Here is a 22,408-nt window from a genome sequence, read left to right as displayed (position 1 = left end):
AGTCCCTGGTTCAATTCCAGTCAAGGGCACATGCCCCCTTTGTGGGCTCAGTCCCCAGTACGGGGCGTGCAGGAGGCAGCCGATCAATGATTCTCTCTCATCATTGATGTTTCCATCTCTCATTTCTCTGAAATCAATAAAAAAATATTTTTTAAAAAAAGAAGAAAGAAAACAGCTTACCCCTCTCCCCAGAAATGGGCATTTATTTTCCTGTTGTGTGTACCAACACTCTTAGAACAATACAAGAGCATCTATTGTGCCTCTAAAAAAAAACAAGCAAAAAAATGTGAAGAACGTCACAACTAAATTATTGAATCCAAAAAGCAGTGTTGTAGGAAGCATTCTCAGAAGATTAACAGAGAAATAATGTACCACTGTCCAGCAAAATTAAAAAACTCTTCATTTTATACCTCCAGGACTTTATTTTCTGCATTCCCTTTGCCCAAAATTTACCTTCCTTTCCACTTCCCTGCCTGGCAAACATTTCCTAAGTCTCAGCTCAAGCATTACTGGCTACAGAGAGGCACCCTAACGCCTTCTATCCTTGCACAATACTCCATGCCTGTCGCTAGTACAGTGTCACACTGTATTACAAGTGTTGTCTTACTCATCCCCTGCCCCCACTAGACATTAACCCCCCCTGAAGATAAGAACTGTATCTTTCTTGTCTTTGTTTCCTCTAGACCTAGCTTAGTCCCTGGCGCCTGATCGCTGCTAATAAATGTTTAACAAGTGGATGAATAAATGAATGAATGATTTTATTAAAGATATCAATCAACTTGAAACCTTTAACAGTCATTTCTCAGTATCCGTGGCATCTGTATTTGTGAACTTACCTACTCACTAAAATATATTTGTAACCCCCAGGTCATTACACTGCTTCTTTCTCAGACCTGTGCAGAGGGGTCACCTGGTATGCATGTTCCCAGTGGAGGTCAACAAGGCAACACTTTGCCTCCTTGTTGCAGCTCTTACTATTAGCAAGCATCCTTTTAATATTGATTTTGCTGTTTAAAGTGGCCCCTAAGCCTGGGGCTGAAGTGCTATCTAATGTTTCTACTAGTAAGTGCAGGAAGACTCCGTTGTGAATTGTGGAGAAAGTACTTGTATTAGATAAGCTCCATTCACGCACAAGTTCTAGTGCTGTTGGCCATTACAGGGGGTGGTATCTAAAAGTATGGAGCTTCTTTTAGGGTGAAAAAAGTTCCAAAATTGATTGTGGTGATGGTTGCACAGCTCTGTGGGTATACTCAAAACATTGAATTGGATACTTTAAATGAGTGAATTATGGTGTGGGATTGCTATCTCAATAAAGCTGTTAGCAAAACGCAGATACGTACACACACGCATGCACGCACAGGCATACAGATTGCTGGGCCCCACCTCCAGAGCTTCTGATTCAGCAGGCCTGTGATGCAGACCAAGAACTTGCCTTTCTTACAAGTTCCCCAGTGTATTGATATTGCTGGTGTAGGGACCACATTTTTAGAATTGTTGCCCTAAGGATTCTGTAGATATAGATTCAGAAAATGGCCAGTGTGACTCAGTGGTTAAGCATCAACCTATGAACCAGGAGATCATGGTTTGATTCCTGGTCATGGCACATGCTTGGGTTGTGAGCTCGATCCCCAGTAGGGGGCCTGCAGGAGGCAGCCAATCAATGATTCTCTCTCATCATTGATGTTTCTAACTCTCTCTCTCCCTTCCTCTCTGAAATCAATAAAAATATTAAAAAAAATAAAAAACAAAAGATGCCAGCACTGATTTGGCTCAGTGGATAGAGCGTCAGCCTGCGGACTGAGGGGTCCCGGGTTCAATTCCGGTCAAGGGCGTGTGCCTTGGTTGCGGGCACATCCCCAGTAGGACATGTGCAGGAGGCAGCTGATCGATGTTTCTCTCTTATCGATGTTTCTAGCTCTCTGTCCCTCTCTGTGAAAAATCAATAAAATGTATTTAAAAGAAAATGAGCAGAAGAGAGGTGAACTAAACAATAGCCAGGAGTACAACCAAAATGGGCTATGGAATGATTATATTCAATACACAGCTACTATTAACACTGGGTGCTGGGTGCCACAGCTTGTATGAACAATATACCAAACCAGCCCAGAACACTGCCTACTGGCCCTTCTGCCACTCCTGCCCCTGGCAATAATTTTGCTACTTTAAATGATTCAATCTATTACATATTATTTTTCTGTGATATTATAATGTTTTCAAGCATTATAACATTTTCAACTGTGCTTGAGTTAAAGTTACATTGTCTTTTAAAAAGCCGATTGAGAGCCTATAACTATACTGACTATACTATGATACATTTATATTTTTAGATTATACCAAATATAGATTGATTGGAAAGCAATTATTTAACTTTTTTTTTCTGTTCAGCCACTTTTCCGGGTATGTGGGAGAGAACAATAACCATAGGAAGTGCTGGAAAGACTTTCAGTGTAACTGGCTGGAAGGTAAGATGAGGAATTTAATTGCTTAACAATAGGCATGTACTTTATATCTTGTAGATTTTTTGTGTGTTTTAAATGCACATATATTTAGTTTACACATTTTTATACTTACCGATTGTTTGCTTATAATTTATTCATTCAGCTTTCATATTGGCCTTTGTTTTCTTTGGTTCCTAATCATTTCTTTATAAGTAAGAAAACATAGGTAATTTTTAATTTTATAAGTAACCGACTAATGACACATTTTTCTTTGCAAAGAATGTTCAGATTACTGCCTGTTCAAATAAAAGGAGAACAAATGTTAATAGCAATATTTTGGCACTTACATTATGTCCTGGATTCTTACTGCTTACATGTACATATTCCTTTCATTCTCATAACCATGTTATGAGGTAGATATAATCTATTATCTCCATTTTAAAGACAATAAAACTAAAAGTACAGAGAAGTTAAGGGACTTGCCTAAGGTTGCACTGCTAATCATTTCAAGCCAGGGCTTGCAAGCTAGCTTCCAAATGTATGCACTTAGCCACTGCACTTTGAAGCACAACAATTTATCCAGTTGAAACTTGATTATCTTCAAACCTCACTTCTAAATATGACTAAGAAGCCAGGGACTAGATATGGACTGGTGAGGGGAAGGGAAGTATACATGGGCACGACAGGACAACACGAGTGATCCTTGTGATGATGGAAATGTTCTATGTTTTGACTATATCAATGGCAGTATCCTGATTTGCAAGATGTCACCTTTGGGTGAAACTAGGTCAAGATTAGAAGGAATCTATGTTATTTCTTACAACCGCATATTAATCTACAATTATCTCAAAATTAAAAGTTTAATTAAAACAAAAAAAAGATGCCTGCGGAACCAAATAATGGAAGAATCTCTTAGGCCCTCATTCATAGTTACTTTAATCTATATGTAGTTCAAACAAGCTTTGGTACAGTGATTTAGACCTGCAGAATATCAGAAGTAGCAAACCAGAAGAGAGAAAGATAATAATGATTGCGGGTACTATTTACCTTCTGAGAGCAGAGTTTAGTGACTCCGTTTGGAAACTTTTACACAAAAAGAAGTGTTGAACTGATTCTAAAACTGAGCTACTTTTATAATGTGGACAATTTTAATTGAATATACTTAGTAATTGCATTAAGCTTATCTACTCTATTAAATTTGATACAGACGATTAGATTCACTTTTTGAAATTTACTTTTATCTGTTCCTTTTCCAGCTTGGCTGGTCCATTGGTCCTTATCATTTAATAAAACATTTACAGACAGTTCAACAAAACAGCCTCTATACCTGTGCAACTCCTCTACAGGTAGGTGTTATGGTAACTTGGGGTTGAGTCATGGTCTTTTAGTGAAGGTGTTATGTTAATGTTGTGTGTTTGAATGACCTTAGTTATTTTTTTCATGTCCTCTTTGAGCAGGGCTTCGGGTATAATTTGGGAATTTAGGAGAAGACACACAGTCATTGCTATTAAGAATAGTTTGTTGTTTTTTAGTACCACAAGCTTTAACTTTGAACACTCCTTCTTTGCTGGTGGGATTACAAAGTACTTCTGCCTCTGGAGGACAGTGACAGCACCAAGCTGAACTATAGAAGCGCCTGCCCGATGAAGCAGCATCTCCCTTCTGGGAATTTACTCTATAACTATTCCTGTGCGCATAAGAAGTTCTGTCTGCACACAGCCATTTATTGCAGAAGATAAGGGATAGTCATTATCCATCGACAGGCAGTTGGTTTAAGTAAACCATGATCTAGCTAAACATTTAAATATGATATGATGGTATTTGTGTCCTCTTTCTCTGTAACAAATTAACACGAACTTAGTGGCTTAAAACAACACAATTTTTTTTTCAACTTATAGTTCTAGAGGTCAGCAGTGGAAATGGATCTTACAGGGCTGAACACACAGTGTGGGCATTGCTGCATCCCTCCTGGAGGCTCGAAGGAAGAGTCCGTTCCTTGTCTTTCCCAGCTTCCAGGGGCTGCTCACATGCTTGGTCCATGGTCGCATCACTCCAACCTCTGCTTTTGTCAACACATATCCTCCTACCACCTTCCTTCCCTTGTAAGGATCCTTGTCATTGCATTAGACACAGATAATCCAAAATAATCTCTCCATCTCAAAACCCTTACATCATATTTGCAAAGTTCATTTTATGTACAGGTTCTGGGTTTTAAGACATGGACAGCTTTGGGGGCCATTATTCTATCTAACATCATGGCTGTTTAAAAATTTAAAGTAAAGAAAAGGAAATATTGAGGAAGCGCTATAATTACTGATATGGAGAAATTTCCAGAATATAATGTAAAGTAAAAAGGCAAGATACCCAGCAGTGTATATTTATGCTACATTTTGTATAAGAAAGGGAAACTGTTTGCTTGTATGTGTGAAGGATCTCTGGAAGGACCCATGATAAAACTAATAAAAGTGGCTATTTGTAGGGATGAAATTAATAGATAGAGACAGGGATGGGTGAAGGAATTTTTAATGTATATCTTTTTTCTCTATTGTTTCTATTTTTAAAAAATATTTATAAAACAGGGATCCACGTGCCATCATTCTGGGAATAATCAGAACACTGAAAAAAATTATTTTTCTGGAAGGCAGTTAAAAGGCCAAAGAATAAAATACTATAGTAAACTTACTTTTTTGCTTCCTGTCATAAATGCCTATGAATAAGGAAAAATATATATTTTACAAATTTTTTTCCAGTGACTCTAAAGTAAGACCATGATAAAGGCTAATTCTGACATTTGCTTTTGTTATATAGTATTGAATACATTTTATCCTCTGAAAATAAATCCATTCAAATATTTATTGAGTATTAAAGATACAGCAGCTAAAAATTCCTGCCCTCGTGGACCTTACTATTTAATGAGGAGACACAGATAATAAATAAAAATTTTAACAATATAATATGTCAGATATTGATAGATGCCATGGAGAAAAATCAAGTAGTGAAGAGGGAAGACATAAAAGTGCTAAGGGGGAGAATATATGATGTTAAGTGATCTTTGAAAGCCTCGCTGAGAAGGGGACATTTGAGCTACAAACTGAAGGAGAATAAGCAGTCACATGGTTACGTAGAGAAGAAGAATCCTCTAAACTGAAAGAACAAGTGCAAGGGCCCTGGGGTCAGGCAGCTTGGTTGTCATGTTTATATCCATGAAAAGCGTAGAGGCTGAAATAGGATGATTAAAGGGTAAGTGTAGGAGGAGATAAATCAGAGAGGTCGCTGGGAGCCAGATCAAGTAGGGGCATGTTTGTCTCTGTAAAGACTGAGTGAGGTAGGAAGCCACTGAAGAGCTTAGAGCACACGAGTGACATGATCTAACTTGCGTTATCAGAGGGACTCTTAGCTGAGTGAGAAGACTGTTGAAGTGATTGAGAAGAGAGACAGCAGTGGACTGAACCAAGATGGGGATGGTAGAAAAGGGCTTGGGTTCTGAATGTATTTTGAAGGTAGACGCCAATGGATCATAAGTGGGTTATGAGAGGCGTCCATTATAATTCTAGTTAGGAGAGATGTTTATGTCTCCTTAGCTTTGAATTTTCTAGAGCAATCATCCTCCTATAGGGGAGTGAATAAGTTGCTAAGGAAAAGGTAGATTCGGCTAGGAATCCAGAACACCTTTTTCAGAACCATCTTATTCTCCATTTCAGTGAAGTGGCCTGTTTTTTTCCCATGCCTTCAGACAAACATGTTTGGAAACTGGCCCAAGTTTCTAGCAGAACCACAGATTTCTAGGCTGAAGCAACCTTTCCTTATTTAACCAAGTTTTTTATTTTTTAGTACTGGGGAATTATTTTTTTTTTCCTGCTGCATTGTTTTGGCATGCAGTCTTCTCTGTGATTTAGCCCTTCTCTGCCTCTCTATCATCTCTTGCCATGTTATCTATCTTGCTACCTATCCTCAATGACACTAGACTTCTCTCAGTTCTTCCAGAACAAATCACACCCTGTAATCAACTGTGTCTGTCTCATCTCTCTCCCTGCCCTCACCAATACACACTAACTGGAAGCTTCATAAAGGCAAGGACCATGTTTATCTTGTTTATCATTCTAGCCCCAGCATTCATCACAATGCCAATTTTATTTTTTATTTATTTATTTTTTAAATATATTTTATTGATTTTTTACAGAGAGGAAGGGAGAGAGATAGAGAGTTAGAAACATCGATGGGAGAGAAACATCGATCAGCTGCCTCCTGCACATCTCCTATTGGGGATGTGCCCGCAACCCAGGTACATGCCCTTGACCGGAATCGAACCTGGGACCTTTCAGTCCGCAGGCCGACGCTCTATCCACTGAGCCAAACCGGTTTCGGCGACACAATGCCAATTTTAACATAACTCAGGTAATTTACTGAGTAATTGAATGTATCCTTTAGTTCTTGATACGTCTTGTGATTAATTTCCTTAAAATTTGGCCACTTTGCTCTGCCCTTCTATCTCTTAACTAACCCAAGTTGCTTGGATCTCCTGGTTGGCTCTGAGAACCAATATTTCTAAGTTGTCCCAGTTCACACTTGCCTACCACACTTTGGCCCTCCTGCATGGATAGGTCCATGTTCTTAATGCATGCACTGAGTCAGATGTGTGTACCTGTTCCTGACCTACTGCCTCTCAGACACCTGCCTAACGGCACTGGCTTTTCTCTGGGCCCACTTTCACCCCTGTGTCTGACTTTCCTGAGGAAAGGTAGGGAAGCCACTCACATGCCCCAGAAACTTGTTTCTAACCCCTGTGGCCTTAGACCACTTTTGGGGGATACACATGATTAGGACAGGGACTCGCACACCTCTGAGGAATGACACAGTGGGTCAGCTTTCATTTCCACTCCGTCCTCCAGGGTAATGGGGAAAGGCTGGCTAGTTCGTCATTTCTCCAGTCATCCTTTAGCCTTGGATCTAACAAGTCATTCTACAGCTCACCTCAACAGAAAATAACATAATGTCTTTTCATTTCCAAGTATGTCATCTTTGCATAATATCTCTTTCAATTTGGAATTTCATCGCTTACTCTCAGTTCTTCACATTAGATTTAATCATTTATGTGTAATCGATTCCTCCATTAATCTGTAGAGTTTAACATAGGTTCACAGGAATTCAGCTGTAATTCCCTGAATGACTTTTTGCAATAGTATTATTATTCGGTCTTTATTTATTAAACTCAGTAATAAATAACGTTACCATATTTCCTTTTCACATTTTCAATCTTAACATACAGGAAGCCTTGGCTCAAGCTTTTTGGACTGACATGAAGCGCATGGATGACCCAGAGTGTTACTTTAATTCTTTACCAAAAGAGTTGGAAGTAAAAAGAGATCGGATGGCACATTTACTTGAAAGTGTTGGCCTAAAACCTGTAGTTCCTGACGGAGGCTACTTCATCATTGCTGACGTGTCTTTGCTAGGTTTGTAAAGGTTTTCATAATTTCAAATATATAGAAACTTATGTGTGAAGTTATATCAGAATTATGAGAAAAGATTGGTGTCAAAGCCATCTTAGCTTTTTTTCTTTGAAAAAATGACTTTCTCAATGTCAGTGTTTTCTACAGTCATCTGGACTTTTAGGTCCGTGACCTTTCATGTGACTGTGTTTACATACTTATGGAGCCAGTTGTTGTAAGTGTTCTCTTAAACATAGAATTTTCTGTCATCTTGTTCTGGTGTGTAACTTAAAACACTGAAATCATATATGTAACCTGTGTTCCATTGAGTAAAATTTTAGTTTCCCTTTTTACTTGAGAAAAATAAGATTTCTAAACTGTCAATGCCATCAGGATTATTTGCCACTTTAGAATATACTGAAATGAAGTAAAGAAGGAAAATAATATTAATTGAGGGTCTATTACATGCTTGGCACTTTCAAACATGCTTTTGAAGAAGCATTCAGCTCCATGTTTAAAGACACGAAGACTTAGAAAGTTTTAAATAACTTGTCTGAAGTCACACAGCTAGATTCCCAATAATTCTGTTTCCAAAAGCGTTACCTGAAGCTGTTATATGTAATTCTGACATGCCATACAAATAGGAAGTTAGAAGCATGATAACATTTTATATATAACTAATTTTTCTTCAAAAAAAACTATAATGTTAATAGTAAATTTTATAAAGCATAATTTATTCAGACAAAAATTATAACCATTTTAAATAGTTTTAAATGTTTTAAGGTTCTATCACAATGAAGCTATATGCCACTGAACTTGAAAACCTTTTGTATATACAAAATTTTATAAATTTGCCAGGCTCTCAAGCTCCTATACTCTGAGGTTTTGAAATCACTTTTCTTATATTTGGTCTAAATGTGCAACTCATTTCATGAAATGATAAAAAGAAATAGCACAGTTTTCATTAATTGTATTTTCGCTTTAAATTGGAAAGCCACAAAATATTCAGCATGAATTACTTTATTTAAAAGAACTTATACTTTTATCTGCTCTCCAAAAGAATTTGAACTCACTCAGATGAAAAGTATTTCATATACTATCTAACCTAAGAGACAGACCTGACTTTGAATTCTAGCTATGCCAAGTGCTGGCCATGGCAGTTGAGTATGTTATTACTGTATCTAAGCTTCAACTTCCTCATCCATAAAGAAGGGAATAAAAGTGATTCCTTCCTCATAGGGTTATGGGAAGGAAGATTTCCTAAGATTCTGCATAGAAAGCACTAAGACCAATGGCTGGCATAAAAGTTGATATTATTATTGCTGAGTGATCTGGGTTTGGCAACTGTAAAAACAACCCGGGATTCATGAACAACTACTACCTGTTGTAACTTCCTCTGGCCACTCACAGTGCACATAGGCATAATTCTAGTGCCTGGTTCCTAAAAGGCGTTGTAAGATGTTGGATATACTCAGACATGTATTTCAATACTTGGAGCATTTGGATTCTAGAAGGAATGTACTTTTACATTTATGCTAGCATTGCTGGTTTTGCCTTAAACCAAGCAACAAATTCACTTGACCCATTTATATTAAGCCCTTTACATGAGCAGAGCACTGTGGCTTGTACTTACTCAAATCCAAATTAAGGTCTAAATCTGAAAAAAAGGAAATCACCTTTTTAAAGAAAAAGTCTTTCATACAATAATGTATGTGTTTACTTATAAAATAAAATCATTGGTACATAGGAGGGGGAAGAAGTAAATATTTCAGTCACCTAGGTTTATTTAGGATTGTAATTAGCATTATTAACTCAAGACCAAACTTTGTAGCAGCAAATGGAATTAGTTACCTAATTGTTGAATAAAAAGAAGCCCAACAACTTTTTTTAAAAATGTATTTTATTGATTTTTTACAGAGAGGAAGAGAGAGAGAGATAGAGAGTTAGAAACATCCATGAGAGAGAAACATCGATCAGCTGCCTCCTGCACACCCCCTACTGGGGATGTGCCTGCAACCAAGGTACATGCCCTTGACCGGAATTGAACCTGGGACTCTTCAGTCCACAGGCCAACGCTCTAACCACTGAGCCAAACTGGTCAGGGCAGCCCAACAACTTTTTAGATGAAAATAATTCTTTCCTGAAACCATACTTTTTGAGATAGTAAATCCTAAAAAGAATTTATCACATTGTGACATTAACATCAAAAGGACAATGATGCAAACTTTCGCTTGGATTATTGCATTAAGCTCTTAAACAGTTTCCCATTCTAACTTTAGACAATCAGTCCTGCATAAAATACTAGTTTAAGTCTTAGATCTTGAACTAGTGTGGTTGTAATAAGAATAGAAAGGATTTTGGTTAGAAAATTTTTTGTAATGATGGAAAAAAGAAAACTTTCTTTTTCATTGTCCTTCTTCACCTGTGGGGGAAAATGTAATGTCTCTAAGACTCTTCTATATATGAAGGCAAGTTCCTTTTATTTTACTCATTCATCTTTGCTCAGATTAATTTGAATGTAAAAATTCTTCCACGTGCTAGAGGTAGTCCCACCATATACTAAAGACTAAAGCAAACAACAACACTCATTTGATGGTAGCTTGAAAATAAAAATAAACCATAAAGTACATGAACATAGTAATGACTTCCCTTTAAAATTCATAGCAGTGGCTAACAGGTTAATATTTTTGAGCATTTACGATATAGCAGGTATTATCCTGAGAACTTTACAAATGTCATATTCTCACTAAAGTCCAATGAGATCGGTGCTATTACATCCTCATTGATAGGTGAGAAAGATGAAATAGAGAATCAAGAAATTTACTGAAGTTAATCAACTAATAAGTAGCAGAGCTGGGCTCTGAACCCAGAGATCCATGCCCTCACCAGGGAATTTTTTTTTTCTGCCATACTAAGCAGCTCTCTAGACCAGTGACCTTCATCCTAGAACTAAAAATGAAAACATTTGATTAGAAGATAAGACGACAAATAGAAGATTATTACAGTTGTTTTACTGGGATAGTATGGTCCAAAATTATGCAAGAGATAGTGGGAATACAAAAACCAATTTTGATTTTCATAGGTTACTTAAATACCCAAATGCTTTTATAATATGGTTCAAACTTGTACCTTTAGTAAATAGTTTTAGTTTATTTGAGGAATTCTGACAAGTATTCAAAAGAAGTAGATTTTAGCTTTCTTATAACTATCAAATATTTAGAATTATATTTATTGCCTTCTTTCCTTTTAAGCACCACAGCAATGAATTCCTCTTTTCTAAGCTTTACTAGAATAAGTAGTACAGCTAGTATCAATTGCAGTTAGTTAATATCCTCCTTTACTTCCTTCTATTGCTATCGGTAATCAATCACTCCTTTCTCTGGGTCACCTTTGAATACACTACTATTGTGTACTTGTCACATGGACTTTTCACATAATTTACAGTTAGACTCTAACTTTTCAAAGTGATCATTTTTGTTAGAGCCAAACATGAATTAACTACATATACATATATATAATGTGAAATACTTGAAATAGTAATTTAATTTCCTTATCTATAAAGTGAAGATTATAGCTACCTCTTAGAATTGTAAGACAAATAAGTGAGAGAATTATCTAACATGCTTATTAGCAAATAGTAAATGCTCAATATGTGGTAGTATATTATTAGCATTATTATATGGGGTTGTTATGTTCTTGAAAGCACAGGGGAGATTAGAAATAAAAATCATTAAGTAAAAACATATTAAGATCTTTTAAAAAAATATAGGTGAAACTTTCTTCAGTGTCAAGGTTTTTATACCATGAAGTAAAGAGACCTGGTAGTATTCAGTGTGTGTGTGGGGGGGGGGGGGGGGGAGGAAACTGTCTCAATCTGTTTTGAACAATAAATTGTAAAATTTCAATGATTACAATAATCATCAAAATAGCTTTCTGCCATTCAAAATGACCTAAGAGTACAAATCAATGAAATTGAAACAATATGAAATATGAATTGCTGAAGCTGAATGCCAGAGAAATATCTAGCCCAGACCTTGAAGCAAGATTGGCGCAAGAGATAAGAATAGGAATACATATTTTTCCCTAATTTAACATTTTTTTTAAAAAGCATAATGTGTGGAAGAAAGAGATAAACAATAAAGGATATCACTTGGAAGATCTACACAGATACTTTCCCTTTACAAATAATGAGTAATATTAGTCTACTCATTCAGTAAATACGCTTCTTATTGCTTATATGCTAGACACTAACCTAGGGTTTGGGGATAATGATAGATTGCAGTACAGGCGCTTTACCTTTGCTGATGACTTCTTGGAAGTATAAGTGTTATGATGAATACTCTATAAATTTAGATGCCATTTCCTTAATAATGATCACAGACCCTTATATTATTTCTAGGTGGAAAAACAACACTTCTTTCCTTTCCCTTCCTACTCTCTTCCAGGGCTAAGGGGTGTGTGCACAAATATGATCAATCAGATGCATATTTGAGTACTGCCTTAAAGTATCGGTAAAGCTAATCTGTGACATCTCGCTTTCCACCACACCATGTGCAGTATGAGACTTCAGCAGATTTTGTGAATATCTCATAAGAAAAATTTGAATTTAACAGACTTAAATTAAATACATATTGCCTCAGATGTAATACATAGATTATCTAATTTTCATTGTTTTAGATGCAGACCTCTCTGATATGAAGAATAGCAATGAACCTTATGACTATAAATTTGTGAAATGGATGACTAAAAATAAGGTAAAAGTTATTGGCCTTTGCAATATTGTGTTGTATTTTATAGTTAATTTATAAAGGAAACCTGCTGACATGCTTTGAACAATGTTAACTATAATTTTGTTACATGATAGTCTACCAGTGCCTATTTGGAGGATTTTTTAATCTTTTTTTTTTCTGAAATTGTTGTGAATACTTACAAGTATCAATTTTTCCTAATGTTTAGGGTTAATATGTGAAATGTAAGTAGTTTTCTTATTTTACCTTCCAATTTATTTTTTAGAAACTCTCAGCCATCCCAGTTTCAGCATTCTGTAACAAAGAGACCAAGTTACAGTTTGAGAAGTTTGTGCGATTTTGCTTTATTAAAGTAAGTTTTCTGTTCTACTATAAAACACACTTATAATGTCTTTCCTTTTTATGTATAGATCACCATTTTTTTCCTCTTTCTAGACATGATGTGCTTATAAAGCAATTTTTAAATTTTATCTAGCTGCCATGAAATTAACTGTGTACCAGAATAAGTGTTGAGTTTAAACATAATCAGACATCTTACCATATAACATTACAATGGCTAGCATGTAATAAAAAATTACTAGACATGTGAAGACACAAAAAATGATGACTCTTAAATAAAGGAAATAAAGCAGCCAGTAGAAACATATCTCAAGGTGATCAGATGGAGAAATTAGCAGACAAGGACTTTAAAGCAAATATTATAAGTAAGCAGATTTTATAAGTATGTAAAGGAAAATATGGTCATAATGAGTGGACAGATTAAAATAATTAAGTGGAAATTCAAGACCTAAAGGGTGATATCTACACTAATAAAAGAGAAACATGCAAATTGACCATCCTCTGCTATGCTCACTAGCCAATCAGAGTGAGTATGCAAATTAACCCAACAAAGATGGCAGTCCCTTCTCTGCTTCACTCCAGCCACAGGAAGCCCTATTCTTGCAGGAATCTTCCTGCAACGGGCCTCTAGTCCTATCTAATAATAGACAAACATGGTAATTAACCGTACCTCCGACACGCTTCCCATTGGCTAATCAGCAGGATATGCAAATTAACTACCAACAAAGATGGTGGCCGGCAGCCACACAGCTGAAGTGAGCAGGAGGCTTGCTTGCTCCAGTGATGGAGGAAGCCAAGGTTCCCCTCCTGCCGCGGCCTGGCTCTGAGCTCCAGAAGCAACAATGTTTCAATTATAGAAGCTAAACAAACCCAGATACCTGCTTTCAGCCGGCAACGGCCTCAGAGCTGGAGCCGGGCCTCAGAGCTGGAGCGAGCAGGACAGCAACATTGTTTCAATTATAGAAGCCAAACAAACCCCAGATACCTGCTTTCAGCCAACCACGGCCTCAGAACTGAAGCTGGGCCTCAGAGCTGGAGCCAACTCTCAGCTCCAGTGACAGCTATAGAAGGTAAATAAATCCCAGAATAAAAAAAAAAAGAGGCTGGGAGCTTCAGTCGCCCGCCAGCCTGAAAACGGCCCTCAGCCCCTCACCCAGGCTGGCCAGGCACCCCAGTGGAGACCCCCACCCTGATCTGGATCACCCTTCAGGGCAAACCAGCCGGCCCCCACCCGTGCACCAGGCCTCTATCCTATATAGTAAAAGGGTAATATGCAAATTGACCCTAACAGCAGAAAGACTAGGAATGACTGGTCACTATGACACACACTGACCACCAGGGGGCAGACGCTCCATGCAGGAGCTGCCCTCTGATGGTCAGTGCACTCTCACAGGGGGGAGCTCTGCTCAGCCACAAGCCAGGCTTATGGCTGCCAGTATAGCAGTGATGGTGGGAGCCTCTCCTGCCTCCTCAGCAGCACTAAGGATGTCTGACTACAGCTTAGGTCTGCTCCCCGTTGGCAAATGGACATGCCCCGAGGGCTGCCGGGCTGCCAGAGGGATGTCTGATTGCCATCTTAGGCCCAATTCCCTGGGGAGCAGGCCTAAGCCAGCAAGTGGTCACCCCCGAGGGGTCCCAGACTGCGAGAGGGCACAGGCTGGGTTGAGGGCTCCCTACCCCCAAGTGCACAAATTTTTGTGCACCGGGCCTCTAGTTTGATAATAAAATGTATATGGCATTAAACATAAAACATTGAGGATGACAGGAAAAAAAGGGTCCACTTGAATACAGATCGATACAAATTATTCAATCTGAAGAACAGAGAAGAAAATTACTTTTGAAAAATGAATAGAGCCTCACATTTGTGATGCAATATCAAGTGACAATTTACATGTAATTGGAGTACCAAAAAAAGAAGAGAAAATGTAACAGAAAAAATCTTTTAAGAAATAATGGCAGAAATGTTTCCAGATTTGGTGTAAAGCAACCTATAGATCTAAAAGTTCAGTGAACCACACAGGATATAACAAAAAGACAACAACCCTATGCCTAGACACACCATGATCAAACTGCTAAAAACCAAAAGTAATGATAAGATTTTGAAAGCATCCAGAGAAAAACTAAATTCACAGGCTCAGGAGCAGATATGAGTGTTAGCTAACTACTTATTAGAAACAATGAAGACCAGGTTATAATGAAATAACATCTTCAAAATGCTGACATAAAAAAATAGATCAGCCCAGAATTCTATATCTAGGAAAATGTCCATTAAAACTGAAAATTATATATACATCACTGATAAATGAAAGCTGAAAGAATTTATCATCAGATCTGTAAAAAAAAATCAGAATGTATTATTGCTGTTTTTAAGATGTGATTGCTACTGAAAACAGTCATTCTGGTATTAAGGTACTCTCTACACCAACACATTCATCTGTAAACTGAGTCAGATTGAGATAAACATTGTTTTCAACTTTTAGAGGCAACCTATAGACTATGGAAGACTCCCCATAGTAGAATATGAATGTTAACAACCTAACAATATCAAATTTAATTGACTAAAGTGTGGTGAAGAGCAAGGCCATTAATACTCTCATCTTACAGTGGATCTAGAAATCCCTAGAGCACTGGTTCCCAACCTATTTTTGGCCATGCCCCACCTAAGCATCTCTAAAATTCTGATGCCCCCCTGTGACATATAATTCTTATTATTCAAAAAATAAACTTCACTTGGAGAAAGCCTAAAAGGCCATTAACTATTGGCCAATAGCAAATAAAGTTTCAAAACATATAGTAAAGAACTGAAATGTATAAATATGTCACAATATATATTTATATACTATATATGAGGCCCCTAGAACCATAAGAAATGCAAAAAAATCACTGTTAATAACTCATTCTCGAATTGTCCCCCTTAATAATCAAATTGTCCCCCTGTGGGGCATGTGCCCCAGATTGGGGACCACTGCTCTAGATGTATATCATTTGAATAGACTAACAGAGGGAAAAAATAACATTAGACTTCCAGTTTTAAAAATAAAATAACAACTAGGATCCTGGATGGAGTGGCTCAGTTGGTAGAGCGTCATATCCCATACACTGAAAGATTGCCAGTTTGATTCCCAGGCAGGGCACATACCTGCGTTGAGGTTTTGATCCCCAGTCTGAGAGTGTATGGAAGGCAACCAATCAATGTTTCTCTCTTCAGTATTTCTTTCTTTCTCTCCCTCTCTCTCTCTCTCTCTCTCTCTCTCTCTCTCCTCTTGTGAGAATTAAAAAATAACAACTAATAGAATGCAAAACAAATTCCCCAGTAAATGATAAAGAGTTGCCAAGAACAGTGAAGATAATGGTACAGAGAAGACACCTAGAAAGGCTCCTGCTTCTACATCTTCAAGTTGCAGACAGAGCCCATCAGGTAGCATACTCATTATTCAGAACAATAGGCACAGTAAGTGCACTGGCAGTGAGACTTCTCCAGACCCATGTGGCCTCAGGGAAGAGGCAGGGCAGAAACATAGTCATGTCATCTGGAACCTGTGTGAGGCAGGGTAAAGAAAAGATTCTGATTGGGCTATAGATTTACTCATTCACCCTGTTCACTTTGCAAAAGTGTGCTGAGACATTGTGGAGGAGATTTATTAAATTGGAGGTAGCCAATTAGTTAGGAAGTAAAATCTAAAAGAACTCTACATCAATCATATTAAAATTTACTGTGAGTCTGGAAGAATTTCTGCTGTCTCCTAGTGCTGTCCTGGCTCCTCCCTTCTCCAAATCTGCAAAAACATCTTCCAACCCAGACAAAGCCTGCAGGCAGCAAGCTCATTACCCAGAACACTAGGACCAGTAGGTGTAATGGCAGTGGGAACGTACAAACAGAACTTAATCAAAAGTGAGCACAAAAAAAAAAAAAAAAAAAAAGGAGCCAGCTATGAAGCTATAAAAAGATACTATAAAGGGAAAAAAGAGAAAGATACAAGTTAAAAACAAGTGTCAGACAAAATATTCACAGAAAAAATGTTTCCATACAGCAAATAAAAATTGTAGTATTTCAAATTCAAACCCTATAAAATAAGATGAAAGCAGAGACTAAGTTCAGGGAAGATAGAGTAAGATAATATAAGAAAATGAAATGGTAGCTGTCAGAGCCAAATAAGAAATTTAAAGGAAAAAAATAAAGCTATTGGTAATTGTACTGGTAATACAAACAGCACAGAAAACACTATACTTCTGTAAGTACATTAAGGATTGAGAAGACTGAGCAAAAAGAAGTGGAAAAGAACAAAGAATTTTAAAATATTAGAAAAATTATAGACAAATAAAATATCTAGTCACTGGGGGGGGGGGGGAGAGCAGAACAAATGGAATCAGGAAAGTATTTTATAGCTTTATTTTGAGAATACTTTCCATTTAAAAAAGCAAACAATCTAAAATTGAAAAGGAATACCTTATCTCAGGAAAAGTTGTCACAGAATTATTAACACTGAGCTATACCTTGTTTAATATATTGCACTTTAAAGATAAAGAAGTGATTCTTTGACATCTAGACAAAAAGCAGGCCTGCATGGGGGCAGGATATGAGGATCAGTGTGGACTCACCTCCTTTACATCAACATTCTATGTTGGAAGATAGTGGAGCAATACAGAGAAGTCCCTAGGGAAAGTCAACCTCTTAGAAAAACTAAAAATGAAAGGATGGCAAAACATGCCAAGAAAATGGAAATAAAAATATATTAATTAATTTAAAAAATTTAAAAAGAAAATGGAAATCCAATAAATAAATAAGTTTATTAATTAATAATAAATAAACAGCCGAAACAGGTTTGGCTCGGTGGATGGAGCGTCGGCCTGCGGACTGAAGGGTCCCGGGTTCGATTCCGGTCAAGGGCATGTGCCTGGGTTGCGGGCACATCCCCAGTGGGAGATGTGCAGGAGGCAGCTGATCAATGTTTCTCTCTCATTGATGTTTCTAACTATCTCTCTCCCTTCCTCTCTGTAAAAAATCAATAAAATATATTTAAAAATAATAATAATAATAATAATAATAATAATAATAAATAAACAGATTGCATTTAGGGCAGAATAAGCCAAAAAAGCAGCACTTTACAATGATTATGGGTAAAATCCTTAGTAGCTGTCAAGTATATGAAAGAATGTACCACCTTACTCTTAGTAAGAGAAATGAAAATTAAAGCAGTAATGAAATTTTATGTATTAGCTTAGGAACAACCAAAACAACTAAAAGGTTCCGTAAGACACTTTCATAGATAGATTGAGAGTGGGAGTGTAATGTGCACTCTTTGTCTTATTTCTGTATTTGTATATTAATTTGATTGTTTTTTCTTTTGGAGGTCTGCCTTTGCATTTGTATTTTGAAAATTCTCTTTACTGAGATCAGATATCCATACTAGAATGAACCTAGAGGGTATTATGCTAAGTGAAATAAGTCAGTCAGAGAAAGACAAATAAATACTATATGATTTCACTTATTTGTGGAAGCTGAAGAACAATAAAAAGAATTTTATAGCTTTATTTTGAGAATACTTTCCATTGCAAAAAGCAAGCAATCTAAAATTGAAAAGGAATACCTTATCTCAGGAAAAGTTGTCACAGAATGGACTTTAAAGATAAAGTGGCCCTAACCGTTTTGGCTCATTGGATAGAGCGTTGGCCTGTGGACTCAAGGGTCCCAAGTTCGATTCTGGTCAAGGGCATGTACCTTGGTTGCAGGCACATCCCCAGCAGGGAGTGTGCAGGAGGCAGCTGATCGATGTTTCTCTTTCATCGATGTTTCTAACTCTCTGTCCCTCTCCCTTCCTCTCTGCAAAAAAAACAATAAAATATATTTTAAAAAAATAAATAAAGATAAAGAAGTGATTACTATTTCTATTAAATGAACAAAGCAGAAACAGATTCATAGATACTGAGAATAGACTGATGGTTGCTAGAGGGAAGTGTGGTTGGAGGACTGGGTGAAAAAGATGAAGGGACTGAGAAGTACAGATTGGTAGTTACAAAATAGTGATGGAGATGTGAAGTACAGCATAGAGAATGCAATCAATAATATTGTAATAACTACATATGATAGTCCAACCACTGTGCTGTACACCTGAAATTAATAAAAAATAATATTGAATGTAAGCTGTAATTGAAAAATTTCTTTAATTTTTTTAATCTAAAAAAAAAAAGTTGTAGATTTCTTTGGTGTCAGTATAGCAGCAATGAAGTGCCCGGAATCGGCAGCCAGCATACTAAAACAGTATGAGGTAGTGATCGGCGTCACACTTCTCTAGTTCCTCTACTATTGAATTCTTGTGAGGTTCATTCCTCTTTCCAGCCAGAGAGCGATGGGACATAGCATTATAATAATTGGTTTTTATGATTTGCTACTGGGCTTCTTGAAGAGCTTGGGGCCTGTGTCTTCGGCCACCAAAGTGAGGGAAGACACTATGGACATCATTTTCCAGACTTTGTTCATGCTTCTGCTGGGGTTATGTCTTAAAACAGGCAAGGCTTCCAGTGACTTGATTTGCTGGGAAGGTGTGTTCCCTAATGAATGCTCTGGGGCTCTGTCGTTGCTGTGGAGGCTATGGACAGGCTGGAGCTCAACTGGACCCGTTCAAGTTACCAGGAGTTGAGGAGCACTTGGTTCCCAAATCGCTGCATAACTCTTCCTGATAAACTGACTTTGGGCCCTAGCTGGTTTGGCTCAATGGATAGAGCATTGGCCCTCAGACTGCGGGCTCGATCCCCTTTAGGGGGTGCAGGACGCAGCCGATCAATAATTCTCTCTCATCATTGATGTTTCTATCTCTCTCTTCCTCTCCTTCCCTCTCTGAAATCAATAAAAATTTAAAAAAATATATTAATAACTTTGGTACATTTTTCATATTTAAATATTCACTTCATCTTGAATTTATTTTTATATGTAATGACAACTATTTTATTTATTTACAGAAAGACAGTACACTAGATGCTGCTGAAGAAATCATCAAGGCATGGAGTAGACAGAAGTCTTGATAACTGCAAACTGCTTAACTATTTCTATTAGATGACCTAGAATTGTTATTAGTACTGCCACTCACTGGATATTGCAAAAACAAATATTTCAATACAAATAAAATTTAAAGAAATATTTCAATTGTTTTATCCAAGCAGGTTAATCCCTAACAATATTCAGGAGATCTGATTTTTTTTTAATTGAAATGTATTAAAACACCTTCCACTAGCCTTTTATGAGAGTCACTATAGATAGCATTGTGGGTAAGAAATGTGAGATGCGGGTTTATGCTTAACCTCTGTGTGCTTCAGTTTCTGATCAAAGGGGAATAAAAATAGCACCTACGTTATATGAAGTTTATGAGTTGTGTGTGAAGATGAAATAAACTGAAGTATGTAGAGCCTAGCAAACAAACATTCAACCCTTGTTAGCCAATTTTACTTCTTCACCACCTTGTAAAAACCCTTAACCAGTTACACCTCCTCGACTTCATACTTTTGCTTGATCTACCCACCGGTAGTTCTTTCCCCTTCACTGACTTTGAACTGTGCTCACAGTTTTGCCTCTATCCCAAGTACTGCCATAATCTGAGATGGCTTCAAGGTCCACATGGATTAGCTAGGCTTTTGGTACTTTGACCTTCTCATCTCTGGTGATGTTCACCTCCACTTCAGCCACCCACTCCCTTTGCCACACCCTGAACCTTTTATCACTCCAGGCTGTTAAACCTTTGAAATAATAAATTAGTTATCTCACATTGTAACCACCTATCCTTACTATATTTTCCTTTTATCTTTCTACCTCTCTTCTCCTCCTCTCAAAATATCACTTCTTTAAACTCAATATAATTTCAAGTCTACTATTTCACAAAAAAATTATCCATGGTCCTCTTACATCATAATCAACTAGGATCCTTGTTGAAAATATATTCTAGTCTTCAGACCTACTGAATAATAATTTCAAAATCTGGCCCTTTCCAGGTGATTCTTATGTCTATTAAAGTTTGATAATCACTGCTGCTGTCCATAGAATGCTCTACAGGTATTTTGTTCCCATCAGTCCCCTTATTTTCACCCCCTTCGTCACCCAGCTTAGATTTAAACACCAATCACTTGGGCTGCTGAGAGCACTGCTGTAGCAAAATGCACAATTGGACAGGTTGTAACAACCATAAGTACTCATCATTGACCTTAACTCTTCTATAATCCCTTAATGAGCTTTCTCTACCTTTTACTATAGCAGCAATTTCTAGTATTCTTCCATTCCCCATAATAAAAATATCCAACCTTCTTCACACGTCAAAGCCCACCACCAACAGCACAATTAAGTGACCTCATCTTCCGCTTCTGTGAAAAAGAAAACAAAAATGTAAAGAACCAGAAGCGCCCAGCCCATGTGGCTCACTGCTTGAGTGTTGACCTATGAACCAGGAGGTCACAGTTGGATTCCCAGTCAGGGTACATGCATGGGTTGCAGTCTTGATCCCTAGTAGGGGACGTGCAAGAAGCAGCCAATCAATGATTCTCATCATTGATGTTTCTATCTCTCCCTTCCTCTCTGAAATCAATAAAAATATATTTTAAAAAAAGAAAAAGAATAAGAAGCAACCAGACCAGCAATCGCAACAGGAATCCCCAGAATGAGCTTTTGACATGAATGTCAGCATCCATCCTTTCATCATTTCCCCTTGGGAATGAGGACAGACTTGGGGGGATTGTGGTTAAACAGTACCAGGCTCAGCCATCCAGAAGGAGGCCCAGAGCCTCAAGAGCAAACTATTCCACAGCAATACAAATCCCATGTAAATTTTTAAATTTAGCTTGTACACTCTTGCTGGGGACTTGATAAAATCCTCACTCTTTGTGGCCTTGTCCAATGCTAATCATACTGATAACCGGAGGAACAGTGAGCCGAGGTCTTTTTCCCGGAGTCGTCTCCCAACTCCGAAGAATGAGCTTCACAGACCAGAAGATTTAAGCAAAAGTGTGGAAAATGTATTACAAGCAGATTCAGACTCCCCTCATGGGGGTGGGCAGGAGGGGCAATAATGGGCTGCCCCCTTAAAGCCTTGTAGTCCAGGGGTATATAGTTGCTACAAGCCCGTTTCTATATCTATCTGTGTTGTCACCTGATTGATTCCTTCCATTGTTCTTTTTTTCCCCTTTATTGATTAAGATATTACAAATGTGTCCTTATCCCCCCAATCCTGCCATTGTTCTTGCCCAGCAACAGACCTGAACTTTCTCTGTTTCTATGCGTCGGTACAATTTGTTGCTGCAGGCCCTCCCTTGGTTCCCCATGCCTCCCACTGTGAGTCCAGAAACATTTTATTATTTCTGCATGGTTGGTTCCTGTGATTAGGCTTGCTCAAACTGCCGTGTCTGCCTCTGCCTATGTTCCACCTGCCTTTATTGTCCCACTGAACCCCTACTCAATCTGCCTACGTTTAAAGTT

At 37.6% G+C, this 22,408-nt stretch overlaps 1 protein-coding gene across 1 annotated transcript in view; it reads left to right on the top strand.

The window, feature by feature from the left end:
• The window catches only part of KYAT3 (kynurenine aminotransferase 3), a 67,672-nt gene extending 47,369 nt beyond the window's left edge, over window positions 1–20,303 (top strand). Inside the window, exons 9-14 of the mRNA XM_070403402.1 lie at window positions 2,386–2,462; window positions 3,695–3,784; window positions 7,705–7,891; window positions 12,545–12,621; window positions 12,881–12,967; window positions 19,912–20,303. Coding sequence (XP_070259503.1) covers window positions 2,386–2,462; window positions 3,695–3,784; window positions 7,705–7,891; window positions 12,545–12,621; window positions 12,881–12,967; window positions 19,912–19,974 — 581 coding nt within the window. The 3' untranslated portion in view covers window positions 19,975–20,303. The remainder of the gene's footprint in view (window positions 1–2,385; window positions 2,463–3,694; window positions 3,785–7,704; window positions 7,892–12,544; window positions 12,622–12,880; window positions 12,968–19,911) is intronic.
• The last annotated feature ends 2,105 nt before the right edge of the window (window positions 20,304–22,408 follow it).

Source organism: Myotis yumanensis, unplaced genomic scaffold, assembly GCF_028538775.1.
Source record: "Myotis yumanensis isolate MYYU_CA2020_CCGP unplaced genomic scaffold, mMyoYum1.0.hap1 SCAF_2, whole genome shotgun sequence".
NCBI classification, from domain to species: domain Eukaryota; kingdom Metazoa; phylum Chordata; class Mammalia; order Chiroptera; family Vespertilionidae; genus Myotis; species Myotis yumanensis.
Note: the sequence above shows the minus strand (reverse complement) of the source record. Positions and strands in the feature narration are given on the sequence as shown.